General features: G+C 37.5%; 1 protein-coding gene and 1 long non-coding RNA gene across 4 annotated transcripts; one reads left to right on the top strand and one right to left on the bottom strand.

Annotated features, from left to right (window-relative positions):
• The first annotated feature begins 264 nt into the window (after positions 1-264).
• Positions 265-19,089, top strand: LOC135162421 (protein patched). Of its 2 annotated transcripts, XM_064120855.1 has the most exons (10): positions 265-482; positions 3,960-4,152; positions 10,240-10,438; positions 10,832-10,904; positions 11,334-11,425; positions 11,556-11,763; positions 14,086-16,317; positions 16,584-17,069; positions 17,214-17,373; positions 17,612-19,089. In XM_064120855.1, the coding sequence occupies exons 1-10, from the start codon at positions 282-284 to the stop codon at positions 17,752-17,754; spliced, it is 3,987 nt and encodes a 1,328-aa protein (XP_063976925.1). In that variant the 5' UTR covers positions 265-281; the 3' UTR covers positions 17,755-19,089. The 2 variants fall into 2 exon arrangements, with proteins under 2 accessions (XP_063976925.1, XP_063976926.1); XM_064120856.1 differs by lacking the exon at positions 3,960-4,152 and having other exon boundaries at positions 343-482.
• On the bottom strand, positions 824-3,092 carry LOC135162434 (uncharacterized). 2 transcript variants are annotated; one of them, XR_010298957.1, is made up of 3 exons: positions 2,146-3,092; positions 1,807-1,942; positions 824-1,721 (listed from the first exon to the last, which is right to left on the bottom strand). It is a non-coding gene; the product is annotated as an uncharacterized LOC135162434 (long non-coding RNA). The 2 variants fall into 2 exon arrangements; XR_010298956.1 differs by having other exon boundaries at positions 833-1,700; positions 2,146-2,889.
• Positions 19,090-19,243: the final 154 nt, after the last annotated feature.

Consider the following 19,243-nt stretch of genomic DNA (forward strand, 5'->3'; position numbering starts at 1 on the left):
TTAGCAGTGTAACAGTGTCAGTGCCCAATACAACTTGGGAAGATCAATAAAATTAGTCCCAAAATCATCGAATAATCTTCGGGAAATCAAAAAAGAAAGGCAGTAGGTGAGGGTTACGCGTGATTCCGGGTCCTCAGGTCCCCCTAGGATATCCAAGTGTGCCCAACAAGTGCTTTTATTTAATGATTTTGTTGACAAGCAAAGTGAGGGGTTGGGGAAAGCTGAGAATATTAATAATAATTTCACAGTGAGTGTGTGACGGGGCAAATGCATGACGGATCATGGTCACTGCGTCCGGCCCTACAGGGATCCTAGCGGGACGCCCTACTGCATCAACGGCACAGTCACAGCAGCAAAATGGCACTCACGATTCACAAAATAATCGAACAATCGATGATGATGATAGACGTAGACACGAGTCTGATTTATATGTCAGACCGAGTTGGGCTGATGCAGAAATTGCATTGGATCAAATCCTTAAGGTTTGTTTTTCATTTATCATTAATTTCTTTGGTTGCATTGCATTGTTTACATTCTGCATTGGCCACTGAACTCACTGAAGTACGTTCTGTGCTGTCGTCGGTGTCACCGCCAATTTATTTATTTTTCCCTTTCATGTGTATTTTTTTTCTTTATAATTATTATCTTTGGAATTATTTAATTAATTGCGATGAGATTGTACTCGGGAGTGGTTAGCTATTCGAGAGGGGCTGTTAGCTTTCACACACGTGGGTGGTCCAGACGGTTTTTTTCCGATAAAAAAAAAAACAGATAGAGTATTTGATGGAAAGGACATTGCATTCTTCATGAGAAAATTTTCATTTCTAAGAAATAAGTGGATTTTTTTTAATATGTGAAAGGAGAATGCTCGGCGATGATTGGGGAGGGGTTTTGAGTTTATACGTGAAGCCGAAAACGATCTTTCAAACGGTCGGTGAAGCACCAAAGGATCCCTTGAAGACGATTCCTGGAATAATCTTTTTATCCTTGGCTCGTGTAAGAAGTGAGAAGCAGGAAATGGGTGGAGGGCGGGCATGCATTGTGAATTTTCAACTTCTTTATAATCTCGATAGCAATTGTAATCTCTTGATAATCTGGTTATGAGTTTTCCATAATTTAGATTGCCACTGTGATGACGTGATTTGCAAGGATAAATCAGAATTACATTTTTTGGGTTATAATTATATGAATGTGAATTGTAAAGGAGTCACAGAAGTGTAGGGCTTGTTGATAGGGCGGACATCATAATTTTTAATGAAATGATCTTCACTCCATTACATTTACAATTTGCACCATTACGTTTTCTCATTTTATCAGCTTTCGTAAATAAAGGGATAGGGTCAAATTCCATAATTTCTATCTGTCTGATACATTGGTACTGGAAGAATCCAGGTGATGTCAATTGTCAATGTCTATGGAATGTTTATGTCGGTTGTCTAAAAAAATTATGGAGATCAGAAGAAAGTCGATTAGATCCCTCTTCACTTTGCGAAAATGTCCATGAAAGTAGTCGAAAAGTTTCCAAATTTTCGAAAATCAAATGGCAAAGTGAAAATATTCTTTTCTTCTTTTTTTCTTCCTTTCTGTGTACCTGGAGCTAAAACCTGACCATATTCCTCTCCCCTCGTCTTCCCACTCCACCAAAAGTCCCAAACGCGTTTTATTCGACCACCGCAGTCGTTGACGACTTCATCCAGGTCCTGAAAGAGCCAAAAATCCAGCTACTGTTATTATACCACCGTATCCCTTCGCCTGAAGTCACTAAAAGTAAAAAAAAAAAACAACAAATCTTGATTTTAAACTCACTCGTAGTCATCGTAAAAGTTATCTACATGCTTTGTGACTTGATTCAGGGACCACCCGGACTGACACTTGATACTCTTACACTGGAATATGACTCGAAATATTTTCCAGTGAGTAAACAATGGGTTCGGGTCATTCTCTAGAAAATTTTCATGAAATATGTGAAACAAAAATCATTTTTGTAGCAAGATTTTGTTATATCATTTTATTTTTCATTGTTTGAATGGAATTCCAGAGATTCTCGTCACTTGCATGAATTAATCAATGTGTTTCTACTCTATCGCCCGTGATTTTACGGTGACTAAAAAAAAAACATGATTCCATGTGGCAACCGGGATTTACCTGTTACTCCAAAATGTTTGAAGGATATAATGTTACCCGAAACCCTAGATTTCTAGTTTGGGAAAGGGCATCCACAGTTTCTCTACACTCTTCATGTTTAATTGAATGGAAAAACGCCTTTTGCCACTTGATACTCGGCTACTGTAGGTGGATATGCAAAACCGCTTTGTAATCCTTTTTTTTTTCCTTTTAATCACAATCTATCCGTCTACCTTTTACAGTTTTTGCTTTTTTTCCTTCCATTTTTTTCTAAATACCGGGGTAGAATCGCTCCAGCGAGTGTAACTGTAAAAGTAACTCTTCTCCTTGTCCTCCTTCCCTCCCTTAGTTTTAGTATCGAACGAGGAGATAGTAGGATGGGCGTGCGCCTATATCCTTTCCATTCTACCTCGACGACTCCTTTTTCTTCCTCACTCCACAGGGACAGGAAAGATAGGTATTGTTGTGGGTGGTCCACAAGGTACATTGTCAGAATGGCCACCAGGTAGTATGCAACGTTGCCACTCGCGCAATGTTGCTGAGGTATCCCTCCTCCCCCACATCTTGTGTGTACTTCTGAATTTTATGTGCAACATGGGACATCGTAACTACTTTTTGTTGGGTTTTATTTGGTGGAGAAACTTTGAAGTATTTTTGGTGGAAAATATCGAGTAGGTTGATGGAAAATAGAATAGTACTTCACTGAGAGACAGCAAAATTGTTCTGTTGAAAGGATAGACGTTCAGCTGAAGGAAGTTTGTTGGGCCCAAGGAAATTACCGGTAGAAAATGTCCTCCAGCAAAAATTTCCATTGGATAAATATTTTAGTAAATCTTTTCATTTAAGAACTAATTTAAGAATTGGCTCCAACCTACTGTGGACAAAGCAGACATCTCTTACTAAATTTGGAGATCTCTGGGATCTCGGGCTCAGTGTGGGGGCCGACTTTCGTAGTAATGCAGTATCATGATGAACAATAGTTGCCGTGAATATGAAACTAATTAACTGGAGCACAATACACTGACCCAGTCTAGACGTAAATATTTGTGTGATAATAAGTTGTGTGAATATTTGCTAATGTTTATTGAGAGAGGAAAATTCTTCCACGATGAGGAAACTTCGAGGGCCGTTAAATAATAATAAAAATTAAATACTACTGTAATATTAAAGGGGTTCAGTTTTTACGTCAATTTTATTGACCGTTTTTCAGAAATTTGCAATAAAAACTTGAAAAATGAGAAGATATCCGTAATAACCCCGTAAACTCCTCCAGTGAATTAGGTATATAATTCCTCATCGTGTGGAACAAATACCTCACGATTACTGAATGGCATTTAATGCTCCATTCTAATTGGCAGAATGAGAATTAAAAACCACATGGAAATCACGACTCGCATTCAGACCCAATTTATCAATGGATTATATCTTTCTTCACCGATACATGTACATTCCTAGTGAACTGTTTATCTGATGAACCACTCCCACAATCTAACCCCAAGCAAGTAAAGTCAAATCCATGAAGAATTCCAATAGACTCCCATGAAATTCCTTGAAAAATACCTGACAATTTTTTTTTTCTCCCGACAGTCATTTCTTCTTCAACCTCCCAATTTTTCATCATTCAGGAAGTCTCTTTTATCCGAACCATCTGTTAAATAAGTTGAATGTTGTTATAGAGATTCTGGGTATAGACGCATATTCAACAAGAAAATATTGTATTTGTACATACCTACCTCTTGATAGCTCCCTGACACCCGCATGCTTTCACCAAGAACGTCACTTCCGTCCACGATGTGGGGAAGACTGAAATTTTATGGATGATGATTTACTTTCAGGGGAAGGCTGAGGGTCAAAGGGCATCCGTTTGGATACGTGGCAAGCTGCAGGACGAGTTGAATCAATTGGGATATTTTACTCAGAGGCACTCCGGCAAAGTACTATTTGTAGCAGTATTATTGTTGGCGACATTTTGCATTGCACTCAAGTCCATTCAAGTGCATAGCAAAGTAGAACAACTTTGGATTCAAGGTAAGAATTTTGTCTATTTTTTTTTCATTTTTTTACCTGGTCATATTTTAGGGAAATGTGATGAAACGAGAGGAGTGTAATTATTTCAGCACAAGTCAATTCTTGATAAGTGCGTTATAATGGAGATGTTATCACAAATTCTTGCCTTTTCCGGGTATTTCATGGATTTTGGATCGAATAGATGTTGTAACGAAAATTGACTCTGGAGCAGGAATTTAGGATGACGTCACATTCTAAATTCTGTTATTTTTCTCGTCGTTAGAATTTTAGTCGTAGTGATCAGTGTCATATGATAACCATCTACTTAGATACTGTGATACTCTGTGATACGTTTTGTTCAAATTATTATGGTGAATAGTTCTAAAAATCACCTGCAAAATAATTACTTTTGGTTTGAGATTGTCCGTTTTGACCATAGGAAAGAAATTTTTCAAATGTCGGTATTCCTTTACATGTTTAAATTGAGCGATACGGAGTAAAATTGTTGAAAAATCAACGGTTCGATAATTTCATGAATAGAAATTGTCCGTTTTGTTTTCGAAGAATAATTACATAAAATGCATAAATTGGAAAAATTGTAATTCTTACAAATTACTTGCGTTAAAGGAAAAAAGATCGAGACAACGAGAAAATTGTGAAAACTTATTTCATTTCAAATCATTGGTTCATCCCACCTGTGTAAAGGCTTTTCCAAGAATCTGTTGTCCCGCCTTCGAAGACACAAGATGGTTTACACCCAGACCTCTGTTCTTTGTAGTTCACCTCCAACCGACATTTTCGGTATAAATGGAATTTTTATGTTTGAGAGAAATAAAAATTCTCGTGCGGTTGATTGAGTCTTATCTGAATTTTGACATTTGAAAAACGTGAAAATGAAGAAGAGGAGTGGATTAAAGAGAACAAAGCCGTGATTAATGCTTCCGGATGTCTCTTGCAGCTGCGGCAGTCTGCCTTCCGTTTGTCGATAATTGATTGAATTACTTTTTGTAATCGATCCCTCGAGCCAATTCTTCTGAATGCAGCTGCATTCAATTGCACCGAAATTACATTATTAAGGGTTAAAGAAAAATAAAAAAAACACATTGATGTCGCCGTCTGCGAAAGTTGGTATATTTTTTCCAAATCCTCATTTACTTCAGTGAAATATTTATTATTTAAATATCGCATTCCCCAATTGAGTCTTCGAATTATGTAAATTATTTATCGAAAAAATTCATCAACTCTTTTCCTTAAAATTTAGAAAAAAATTAATGATCGTTTGGCTGAAAGCCTTTGGCTGATGGATGAATTTATTATTTATCGTGTATTCCCATAATTAAAATCTAATTAGACACTTCTGGGAATATTCTAATCGGAAAAATAAAATTTAAAAAAACATAGTTTCTCGAGTGATTGAAAATTGGCAAAAATATTGTTGTGCTCAGTGTTGAAGAAAAATTATAAAATTTGAGGGAAAAAAATAGTGAAGCCCAAGGGGGTCATGAACATCTTGGCGTCGCGCGCGCCGATCAACCTCGGCCCTTCCTTTTGCGGATGGGCCCTGTATATACACATTGAACGTGTGCGCAAAACAGTGGAAAAGAGGTGACGGGGTGGGGTACCGCAAAAGAAAGAGTGAGAAGACACGTTTGCCCTTCACCTCTACCGTGAATTAAACAAGGACGAAAAAAGATAAAGGAGGAGAGAAAAGGAGTCACGGTACCATGTGGAAAGAGGAGTGAAGCGGGACGAGAGCGACTGCTTACATCTTCATTAGGCCCTCATGGCACCGGTGAAACTGAGTGAGACCATACTATACTACAATAAAAGAAAGAACAAAACAGAAAAATCAGGAGGGGGGGAAAAAATATGAGACAGTGAATGAGAAAGTAAGAGGGATAAATGCTTTAAGTTTGAGTGTGCAAGAAGGAAAACTACAGGGTTGGCTTTTGTAAGAACCCCAGCGGGGATAAGAGTCAGAAAGCGAGCGTTGTCCAAAGACCCACCGGGAATCTGTTGTTGTTGCACCAAGAGCCGACGGACGGTCCCATAAACAGAGGATCTCATCTTCTCTTTATTATTACCATTATGTTTACCATATTTTTTTTCTTCATAAAAAAAACTCTTCATTTTTTTATGCGCTTATATTCCTCCCTCCGTTTTTATTCCTCCCGGTAGTTTTGATTTTTATTTCAAATGAGTTGATCAGATGAATGAGAAAAAAAAATGTTCGGTTGTAAAGTTAAATTTGACAGAATAATTTTCAGAGTTGTTTTACGAATTTTGTGGTGAGAGTTTTAAGAATTCAACAATTGATTTATCTATAAGGGTGAGATCTATTGGGGTGTCTCGTTGGCGGTGAAAATGAGAGTGCGATTGATAATGATGCGATAGGAAAAAATAAATAAGTAAAAGATGGAATTTTGGGGGCGATGGTGAGAAGAGGAGAAGGAGCAGAGGGCTGAGAGTTTTGAAAAGTTAGAGCATTTGAGCACCACCGGGCATTGGATGGGGCCTCGGTTCCGGTGAATGGTCGCTGTGGGTGGGCCCCAAGCTTGGAGCTCCATGGTGCGCCACAGAGTCGGAACAGTCAGCCGAGCATCCAGCAGTGGGGCCCCTGCGTGCTAGTATACAACCGTGGTGACTACAGACCAAAGGAAGACTAAAGAACTTTTTCTCTCTTGGCTTTTTTCCGTTCTTTTATGGGAGAACTGTCCGTATAGTTATGAGTGAAGACCCAGTTGGGTGCTCTTTTTTCAGTGACCATCATTTCCAAATTTTTATCATTGAAGAAATTTCATTTCTTCTGAATATTCGGGTTACTAGTTTTGGCACTTATGGGAGGCCTGGACTTTGAACGTTAGGTTTAAGTTTGCATCCAACAGTATCAAACACATGTAATGAAGTTTGCACTATCCTCAGTGTGTCTTCAATCTCAATATCAGGTCTAAGCTCCGATCCCCTTTAATAAATTGATTGAGATAAATGTTCCATATTGTGAACAAATATTAAAGACCTGTTGAAAACTATTTTTCATCGCTCTTTGTGAAGTTCACTGATGCTTTAAGAAAAAAAAATATTTTTACTTCGGAAATCTCAGGTTCCATCGGAGTTTCAACGCCCCTTCCTGGGTTAGGAGTCGGCCGTTGAAACATAAGTATCGATGCCTCGCTTGATGAGTTCATGAAAGCTTTCCCCCAATTTTATTGTTTTTCTTTTCCACTGACTGGGAAAAGTTGAAATAATAATATCGACCCATTTCATCGGGATTTTTTCTATGGGAAAATTGTCAGATGGCGGGATGAATCGGCGAATGAGGACTGTATATTCAATAAGCACACGTGGCATTTATTTTAACACGCCGTTAAACTCTCCACATATGTTTCCTCGTAGCTTTTCTTCATTTCTCAAACTGCCGACACTGGGTGTGGATGAACCAAATATGTTACATGGCTTGAATATGCATAATACGGAAGTGAATACTCGAGAGGGGGACGTACAGGAAAATGTAATATGAGAATATCGTCTATTGTCGTCGCAAAAAAGACCCCAAAAGTGCCCAACAATTTTTATTCAATCGAGATTTTCCATGAGATTTCCGGTCAATTTAAGGAGTTATTGTCCATCATATCTTATTCTTTATTTTTTGTAAAATTTCGGGAAACCATCGATCGGATGGGTATGAAAAAATGATACCATGGATAGGCTTTATCATTATTAAAAGTAGTAAAAATAGTATAACTCAAAAATTGTATATTTTATCAAGTTACACGGAGAGAAATATATTCAATAAAAAATATGTATCTTCTCCATAATTCCGGTGCGAAATATGAATAAAAAAAATTTTTATGGAACTCTTACAGAATTTATTTGGACGTTTCGTAATTTTTATCTGAATTTTCTAGAAAAATTTACGATACCATCGCTTAAATCCTCCTCTGCACTTCCGTAATCGGTAAGCGAACTTGAGTTCCGTAATTTTTTATTTAATATTCCTCTCCTTGTGACTATCAATGGTTTTTTAGAAATGTGTCAAAAAATAAGAGAATATACATCGTATTTAGAAAATTGATAAAATGATGAATAATTGTAATCGATAATACAAAATAATGTGGCCTAGAATGAAGTAACTAGCAGTTAGTAATTGAAGTAGGGCGGTGTGCATGATAGGAGCCATAGCACTAGATAAACGGCCAAACTCCTGGTGGCTACAATTACAGTAGCCGGAAGGGTACAAACTCAGCCTCCCCGTCTTCTCCTCTCAAGCCTTAGTCTTATCCCACTGTAACATAACTCGATACAAATAGCGGACAGAGACGGATAAATAATTACAGAGACGCCCCGTCGATAAATCAAGAAATTTTCTCCCTCTACCTATAAAACCGTAATACTCCTCTCTCTCGTTGTACCCTTTGGTCGGGCGTACACGTTGACTCCTTTATTCCAAGTGCCTCCTGGCATTCATCTTTCTTGCCCTGTACTGTCTTTATTACGAGACGGGGACGCCAAGGCGCCCGCATTCTACCGGCTGATTCATCCGGCGTTATTTTGCAGGGCATCAAGACCAGTAGGAAGCACGTGGATGAGTTTACGTTTACGGTTTTATTATTTTTATATATATAAATAGGATAATATTTTTTCTTATCATTTGTGCGATAACCACCGCAATCACTGGTGTATGCCCACTATATTTCAATTAGTCTCCCGAGTCTAATTTTTCCAAAAACTTTCCACAGCTTCACCTAGATAGTGGTTGATTGTTATTTCGCCCCACGTTTCATCCTCCAGAAGTCTAATTTTTATCCAAAATCTCGTTCCGTATAAATGTTGTTAATAAGCACCTAATATTCCCTGAACCTTTGGGCCTTTAAGCCCCCAATATCGCAATAATCCCCCCTCCTGTCTTTTCCAAAAATCTTTCCTTGAAGACATCCCCTAATTACATCATCCACCATTTTCTATTGATCTATTGAATAAAAAAACTGACAAATATTTATTGCGATTTTGCGAAATGATTATAATATTTTTGCATCATTCAGCCCTCGTTATCCATCCAGGGCTTTCTTTTGAAAAAAAAAAAATTTCTTTAAATTAGGTTGAGTGAATAAATTGTATTCATTAGAATTCAATCCTTTCCTTTCACGAATGCAGAGAATAAAATTAGGGACTAATTTAATAGCTTCGGTTCTTCTTCCCTCGATTTTTTTAGTCGTTTTCCCAAAGACGCACTCGACAATAGAAAACTCATACCTTTCCCGTGTAAATCCCGGGCACTCGGCCTCGAGGATACATATCTGGAGATATCGGTCCTCTGGACCACCCGCAGACTCACTCAGTGGTGCTCAACTCGTTTGAATTGGGTGGATAAATGTTACGGAAATATGGAGGGAATTTTTTTTTTCGATTGAGCACTACTGGTGACGCGGTGCTGCACGGGTGGTCCTCGGGGCCGCGCCGTGGCGGAACGAGCAAATACGCCGTCGGCATTTTTGACGGTGAAATCCGACTAGGTGGGATACAACGGGCTCGTTGCCAATTGACGGGATTACTATCTCTATCGAGATTTTTCGATTTTTTTTTTACGGTAGTTGAGAGGTGCAAAGGAATTTTGATGCGGTATGACGTATAGATATTTTGTTCACATCATCGAATTTACAGGTAGATTTCAACTATTGCGGTTGAGAATGTTGAAAATATTATTTTCTTGTGGAGTGAAAGGCTTTGAAAATGTTCATTGCTTGCACGGAGAAAAATATTCAATAAAAATTACGTGCAGGTTCTGTAATCTATCAGTAAAAACAGTATTCAGTAAATATTTCGGAACTGGTACGCATTTTTTTACTAAACGTTCCCTACTTTTTCGGGAATGTTATGCACTTTTTCCGAAACGTTCACTGAAAAAGTGCGTAACTGTTCCGTCATTTTTACCGAATATTGTTTTGATTGGTAGATTATGGAACAGGTACGTAATTTTTAAAGAATTTTTCTCTCCGTGTGAGCGGAGTTGAATTATTGCAAATGAAAAAGAAAATGAAGATTGGTTAAAATTTATTTTATCGTTTGAAAGAAATAGCTGAAGAAAATAATATTTATCTTATTTGTTTACAGATGGAGGGAGACTGCAGAAAGAACTGACATACGTATCAGAGGCTCTCGGTGAATCAGCAATCTCTATTCATCAGCTCAATCAGCTCGTAATACAAACGCCGCGGCACTCCGGGGGAAAGATGTTGCATTCAGCTGCGCTGAAGGACCACTTAGCAATGTTGAAGAGTGCAACGCAGGTTACTATCGATATGTATGAAACGTAAGTACCAAATCAATCGTGTTTTCATTCAATTTTTTTAGCTGAAGACAAAATCGTTGAATCATGATTCTTCTCCGTAATTCCCGAGTGAAAACAAAGGTCTGATAAGAATTACGAAGGGTCCAATTAAGAGCACGAAACGCTCCCTAAACATTATGTAATTCACTGTGTACTATTTGCGGAGCGTGCCGTATTTTTTATTAGACCCTTTGTCATTTTTATCGGACCTTTATTCTCACTGGAGAATGCGGAAGTTGTACGTAATTATTACTGAATATTTCTACCCGTGTAGTTTGAGTACTATCATTGAATCGGTTTAAATCTCATCAATAAATGTTTTTTTCGTAAATAAATACTGATTTTCGGTTAATGACTCATATTTTTTTGTTACAGCACGTGGGGTCTCAAGGAATTGTGTCATGGACCAAGTATACCGAATCTTGATCTTGAAAACAGCATTAACCAGGTATATAAAAGAGATGATTACAGTTGCGTGTACATTTTCTCTCTTTTGATAATTTACGTATCAATGTTTATCATGGTAAAGTTGTACATTACACATGTTTCCCATCTCTGTGCAAGAGTTCTTAATGACTCACCCGAGGGGATCCTCACCAAATATACAAAAAATGGATTTTATCTCCGCATTAAGAAAAAAAAGAGGAGAAAGTATTTAGCATTCTGCTTCATTCTGTTCGCAATTAGTTTCTGGATATTGGATGAGATACTTTGGAAATATGAGAAAAATTCTAATGGGATTTTGCAAAATGGGAGAGTTGTATTTCAGTTTCTTAGAATGACGATTTTATGAGCAGCGTTCGAGGATTTCAGGGACTTACGATAATGGGAATTTAATTTTGTGAGGTTTCAATGCTTTTCATTTTTTTTGTTTTAGATTTTTGAGAAAATTATACCCTGTGCCATTATTACGCCGCTGGACTGCTTTTGGGAAGGGAGCAAACTCATGGATAACACTGTTCATATTCCGTAAGTCGTATAGATAATTTTTGTCAAATCAATTTGTGAAATATTCGATGGATTGCATAATATTGCTGGATCTTTCTATTCATTCGAATCGATGAATACAAGTTTGACATTATTTTATGATCCACTACAGATACAATTCGAAGCCACTCGAGTGGACTAGTCTCAACCCATCCGCTCTCTTGGAGCAGATGAAGGAGTTTCATATCACCTTTCCATTCAAAACCCTCGAGGACTACATGAAGCGAGCTGGAATAACGAATGGCTATCAAAGTAAACCCTGCCTTGATCCGTACGATCCTGAGTGTCCGAGTACCGCGCCAAACAAGAATTCACGCCAGGTAAAAACGAAAACGAGTTTTTTTTTTGTCACTTCTTAATTTCAATTCTCTTGTCACTAAAATCTCAGAAATTCAATGGAATCGTTATACACGTGATGATAATAATGAGTGGCTGTTCTGCTTCTCTTGAATGAAACAATGTTGCCGATTGTATTCCTCAGTCGTAAACGAGGGATGCATCGAGGAATACAAATTCGTTGAGTTTAGCATTCTGAATACGCCAAGTGGTTTGTAATATCTTTCATATCTCGTGGATGTCTTTCATTTATACCCATTTGACGCCCTGTATTGCATGGAAAAAAACTGCATACGTTAATTATTCATAAATTATTCCAAGTAAGGTAACTGCTGCAGTTTCCGATCAGTTAAGCCTAGTGGTGGCACTGAAAGGCGGACATTAAAAAGATCAATTAAATCCGATTGGAACTCCTTTTAACTTGAACCGTCGATTGTTATTAATAATTATCGATAAATCTGTTTGAGTTGAACATTAAATAATTAATTAAAATCACAGTTTGGTCATTTGGGGTTTTCGCATTTTCCTTTATAAATTTATTTGATTTTCGTACAATCGACTAGTGAATTCGATGAGTTACCAATCATTATTACCATATTGTTAACAAGTTTTAAGAAAAAAAACAACTAGTTGAGCTTCTTTATTTGTATCGCGTAGATTCTACCTACAGTACCTGTAATTTTTTGAATCTTTCTGATGAAACCATTGAAATGAAAAATGTTTCTCATTTCAATTACAATTCTGATCTCCCAGCAATACGAAAAAACATGAGTAAAATACCGAGAACATGTCATGATGACGAAAATCAACTCACATGATGAACATCCCCAGTAAGAAAATGGTAGACTAAAAAATAAGGCTATGGGTATGCAAGTCGCGTGGATGGACGGGTAGTATTAAAATAATAAAATCGCAAGATGTGTGTCATTATTGTGCAACGCCGGTGGTCGACCGTAGATTTTCTCGAGTAAAAGACGGAGAGAGAGACAGCTTAAACACCGCCGGCTATTACCCACCCATCATTTCACTGGCATTATTAACATACACGGTGCCTCAGTGTCTCGTCTCCCTCTCCCTCCCATCACTCCATTCAACCTCTTCTTTTCCTCCACTGTTTTTTTATTATTTTATTGCAATTTTTTTTTCCATTTTTTCCACGAATGTGTGTACAAGAAACATTTGTGCTCTTTCTCTTTCAACATGATTACCGCTATTCCAGACGCTCATGATGCATCGGTAAATACTTATGTTTAACGTGGAGTGTAGACTTACTTATTATCCCTTTTCTTTAGGGCACATGAGGCAGAATTAATTGCATGAACACATGCTTGAATTATTTATTGATATACATTACAAATGATACGGGATTGTGGTAAAAGAAATTTATATGATAAGATGAAATCCACAATTTACCCTGGGAAATCAATTGATTGAAAATTCTTGGGTGAGAAATTGCATCATTGAAATCAACAAATAAGTGAATAAATTTGTATTAATTAATTCCCTGTAATAGATTATTCAATCAATTTATGTATTTCATTCCACTTTAGCCTCTCCCTCGCCGTTTCTACCCTTCCTCCCCTGTCTTTTTGCCCACCATCCCATGTACTCCTGTCCGTAGTTAAGGTAATTGCACTTAATGGGCCAGAGCACTCTGCATACTTCTCCCTTTTCATATTCTCCATTTTTTTTTTATACTTTCGTTCTTGTATCCCGAGGCTACAGCAAAAAAAAACCTCGTAAATTTATCGAGTGGATCGATCATTTCCTTTTCTGAGCGCCTGGACAATATTCACTGCAGGGTACAAAGAGAATGGGATGAAGAGGGAACTGAGAAGCCGAATTCTTTGGACATTAGTCCCGCACACCTGCCGCTTGTCTCTCCTGTTATTGGGAGAGCGAACGAAGTCTTTCAACAGCTGCTAGTTGTTAAATATTGTCATCATAGAGTTAAATTGACGTATCTGACATAGTTCCGCAAGCACAGCTTACGGGGTTACTTTAATTACCCCCGATAAATATTGATAGTAAAGTAAATGTCCTGATAACTCATTCGAGTATTGAATTGCCAATTTCTTTTCCATAAGTAATGATTTCTTCCCAAAAATGATGACATTTCATTTTTTTTAAAGAGCATAAGGTTGTGAAGATCTTAACGAAATGAACTTCCTACTTTCTAGTTTCTGTGTTCCATTATCAATGTGTCTGAACTTGAATGAGACAGTCATCTTATATATTCCCATGAATCAATTCTTCGATTTAATTTTCCATACGTTAATTTTTTAACAACTGATTTTTCATTGCAGCTCCCAGACATCGGGTATGAACTGACAGGTGGGTGCTACGGTTACGCCGCAAATTACATGCATTGGCCAGAAGAACTCGTCGTCGGTGGTGGTGAGCACAATGAAAATGGTTACTTGAGGCGAGCTGCAGCTCTTCAATCGGTTGTTCAGTTGATGGGTGAACATGAATTCTACAATTACTACAGAAATCATATGAAAACAGAGCGGATCGAATGGACAGTGGACAAAGCATCTCTCATTATGGAAAGCTGGCAACGTGCATTCAGTGATCAAGTGAAACGACATTTAAATTCATCCGGCGCCTCTGCCCTTTACAATTCGTATACATTCAGCACAATAACGATGAACGATATTTTGGGAAAATATAGTCAATTTTCGATGACGAATATTGCAATTGGCTGTGGCCTGATTCTCCTCTACTCATCAATTGTTCTCTTGAGATGGAAGGATCCAGTTTACTCTCAAGCTGGAATCGCTATTGCCGGTGTCCTTCTTGTGTGTGCAACAGTTGCTGCAGGTCTGGGCTTTTGTGCCATTTTGGGAATTCCCTTTAACGCCATTACAACTCAAATTGTTCCATTCCTTGCCCTGGGCCTTGGGGTTCACGACATTTTTCTCCTAACCCACACATACGCCGAATTAACACCGAAGGAAGTTCCCATTAATCAACAAACAGGTGTGGTACTGAAAAGAACTGGATTGTCGGTACTTCTGAAGGGATTGAGCAATGTCGCTGCATTTTTCGCAGCCTCGATCATACCAATTCCTGCCTTGAGAACATTTTCTCTACAAGCTGGCGTTCTTCTTCTATTCAACTTGGCCGCCATGCTTCTTGTCTTCCCCGCCATGATCAGCATAGATTTGAGAAGACGAAGGTACGGAAGATTTGATATATTTTGCTGTTACGTGCCGACTCACCCGGATGATAGGAATCTACCGATTCATCATCGATCTTCCGTGGTGAGATCGAACAAGAAGGACATTCACACGGACATTCTTCCAAAAAGAAACGATAGAAATGAATCATGGGTTGGAGGAAGTACTCTGGAGAATTGTGATAATGATAAATACAGTTCTGAAGAAGATACATTAACTGGTTGCACTCAAGATGAATGTCTAACGTTCTCATTGACTCAGTTTGCAGCTAAACATTACGCCCCATTTGTCACTAAACCGACGACAAAAGTCTTTGGAATTTTAATATTGGCTGTTGTCCTATCGGGAAGTGTTTGGCAGGCTATCAAGGTCGAAGATGGCTTAGACTTGACTGATCTGGTTCCCCAAGGCTCCGATGAACACTCATTTTTAACAGCTCAGACCAAGTACTTTGGATTTTATAACATGTGGGCTATTACAGGACGAGACTTTGATTATCCCAATAATCAAAAATTGTTGCATGAGTATCACGATGCATTTATGAGAGTCAACAGAATAATAAAGAATGATGATGGCGGTTTGCCGAAATTTTGGCTGGAGTACTTCAGGGATTGGTTGAGAAATTTGCAGAGTGCCTTTGACAAGGATTACAGAAATGGATGTATTACTCAGGAAAGATGGTACAAAAATGCCAGTGATGAGGGCATTTTGGCGTACAAATTACTTGTACAAACTGGACATGCTGATAATCCTGTTGATAAGACCCTTCTGACACAGGTAAAATTCGTGGACTCTGATGGAATTATCAATCCAAGAGCATTTTATAATTACTTGAGTGCTTGGGTGCATAATGATATTCTGGCTTATGAGAGCAGTCAAGCTAATCTTCGGCCTCAACCGAGGATTTGGATATTTGCCAGAGACGATGAAGATCTCAAGATTCCGAAGAGTATTCCTCTCACTTACGCACAAATGCCTTTTTATCTGCATAAGTTAACGGACACCAATGCCATTACTGAAGTCATCAAGAGTATCAGGGGTATTTGCAAGAGATTTGAAGAAAAGGGACTCCCAAATTTTCCATCCGGCATTCCTTTCATCTTTTGGGAGTATATGGATTTGAGAAGATGCTTGGGAATTGCTCTTATTTCTGCACTCGGTGTTAGTGTCGTTGTGATGGCTGTTCTTCTCTTGAATCTGTGGGCAGCACTCCTCGTTGGAACTTCCCTTGCTGGAGTTGTATTGCAATTGGCAGGAATAATGAGATTAATGGGAATGAAACTCAATGCTGTACCTGCAGTTTTACTTGTTATCAGTGTGGGAATTGCTGTTCACTTCAGTGTTCACATTTGTTTGGTAAGTCTAGTGTCATTAACAAAATTCATTTGTAGAAATCACCTGACAAGTGTCTTAGATTTTTTTCGAAAATATATTCCTTTGAAAGTTCAACAATTTTTTTCAAGGTGAGGAGGTCGATTTTTACATTTACAATCAGTGATAAAAGTTATCAAAGATCCCCTCATCAACAGATTAATTAAAAAAAATATATATATGTTTTGCAAGCACATAATTTTCTTTCAATAAATTCATTCGACATTGAATTTTATTTTTTTTTGTTACAGAGTTTTATAACAAGTGTTGGTAGCAGAGATCGTCGAGTACGTCTTGCCCTCGAGCACATGTTCGCCCCAATAGTTCACAGTGCCTTAACTACAGCCCTAACAGTGATGATGCTGGCCTTTTCTGACTTCGAATTCATCGTCAGATACTTTTTCCTGATTCTGATTTGTTTGATTGGAATTGGAACCGCCAATGGACTATTCTTTTTTCCCATTCTATTGTCATTGGTGGGACCATCGCCGGAAGTAATTCCTAATGAGCATCCTGATCGAATTTCGACACCCACCCCACCGGCCTCGCCTGTTGTCAGACGATCAAAGCCTCCTGCACCACCCAGAAGACCTCATAAAATAGATAGTTCAAGAATTCAATCAAAACCTTCTTTAACTACAATTTCTGAGGAACCAAATTCACTCAACAGTACGCAGGATTCGTGTAGTGGTCAGCCCGAGGTGAAGGTTGAAGCTACCACGACACGTGGAAATCAGGTTGGTTGGGAGAAATAATTGTTTTGTCATTGAATTGTTTTCCACAATTAATCATCACTTCACCTCTACATTCTTGGAATCAATTTTCCGATATTTGTGCATTAACGCATGGCTAACCAGTGTTTATTTTTTTTTTACTAACAGAACTGTGGCGGTTCTGATACGAGCAGTTCTAGTCGAACATCACCAGTGCCGTCCACATCACATCATCGGTCGCATCACACATGGAGTGTTCATTTCGATAGTGACAGAGTCACATTGGACAGTGATCTTGTCACTGTGCAAGTTCACACCGCACCCACAAGTAAGTTTTTTTTTTTCTCTCACATTGGGAAGGACTTCTATTTGTTTATAACGTTGTGCGCTTATTTAAGTATATCGACCCTTGCAACTCAAATATTTATATGATTTATTGGTGATATGATTTATTTGTATAAGGATGAATAATTAATCGTTCAATCGTCATTCTTTCTTCTGTCCCTGTGAGCATATTTATTCTTATTAATTAATTATTTTTCTGATTGTTTAATGAATGATTTCAGGTGGAATGGATCGTGGTGAAAAATGCCGACATTCGTCCTCAAGTAGCAGACGCTCATCACGGTGTAGTGCAAACATTAATACGTCAGAGTCATCGAGTTCGAGCTCTGAGCCGGATACTGACAATGTCAATGCCAAACACTGACAATAATGTATACCGGGGCGACCGGCAGCTACTGCTCAAGTACCACGCGAAGCGGGAAAATACAGAAGGCTGACTAGGTTAATTTTCAAATGTAATTTCTCTACTTCTCTTTTTTTTTACCCTCCAAAAATTTGACAGGCTAATGTGAGCGGTTCTTTTGATCGTTCACTTTACTTGGGTAATTGAAAATTTGTATTATATTATTCGTTGTATTATTGGAGAATAATTATGACGGTGGAAAAACATTTGATATGAAATGTCATATTTTTTAAGAAACTACAGTGCAAGTATTTTTGGGGATTTTTTTCCCTGGTATTTCACAAATGACTGTAAAATTATCTTCTTTTGTACTTAGACAACGAAATGTATTTTATGCATTCTATGACGCACATTTGGTGACAATTATCAAAAGTGCACGTGAAAATATGTAAATGGACTTTTTTTATATTGACTCGAAATAATCAGAGACATTTGATTAGGTAAAGAGCATCAAATGTATACGGGAATTAATGTATTGATTAAAATGTTTTGTATTGTGTCTCTTAATGAATTTTATAAGACGAATGATTGTATATAGTATTGTTTTAATTGTTAAGATGAGCGGGAAATATGAACAAAAAAAATTGAGTTCATTAAAAAAGACTAGTTAAATTCGTTACCAAGTGAATTATTGGCTTTTTTGTGAATTGCGAAGCCTTTGAAATGGTTCATTAGTCACGTGAGAAGAAATTTGTTTTACACTTTTTAAAAGAATGCCCTGGACATATCGAAATTTTTTTCATTCTCCTGTGAAGAATTACTTTTCAAAAAACTTAATGGATTATTTTCAATTCAACAGCAAGAAAAAAAAATCTGATTATTCATAATCAAGTTTTGATTCATTAGTTTTCGATATGAAAATGTCAATTTTATGAAGAGTGTGTGCTGTGTGTGTGATTGATTGTGCGATTACGGGAATCTCAAATTTTATTTATTATTTATTTAAGTTACTAATTACTTCCCTTTGCCCCTCCAAAACTGTTATTCCGTATTTAAAACGTTGAATGAGTAAAGGTTTTGTACAATCATTTTCCATATGGTGGCTTGTAAAATAATGCTAAAAAATACTCAATTTATTTATGTCGTATTTTTCTATTGTGAAAGAATTAAAATTGCTTAATTTAATCAATTAAGCTATACACTATTTTATTATTCTAATTAATAAGCTGGAAATTTTACCTCTACTGTAAAAAGCTGTAATATATTGTGTAAGGTTTTATGGCGTTAGGAGGAAATGATTACTTTGTAATGAATATTTTGATACTGAAAATAAATAATGTACAATGTTGCAGAAAATGTGTAATAACTTTCTTCCAATTACCCACCCTATCATAGACTCCACGGTAATACGAATACGATATTGTGCTTCTAGGAAATGAAGTATTTCCTGACTCAAAATGATTAGTTTTTGTAACGAAATATATCGGCACTTTTAGAGGACTGCCTAAGT

This window comes from Diachasmimorpha longicaudata, chromosome 5 (genome assembly GCF_034640455.1).
Source record: "Diachasmimorpha longicaudata isolate KC_UGA_2023 chromosome 5, iyDiaLong2, whole genome shotgun sequence".
Classification (NCBI taxonomy): Eukaryota; Metazoa; Arthropoda; class Insecta; order Hymenoptera; family Braconidae; genus Diachasmimorpha; species Diachasmimorpha longicaudata.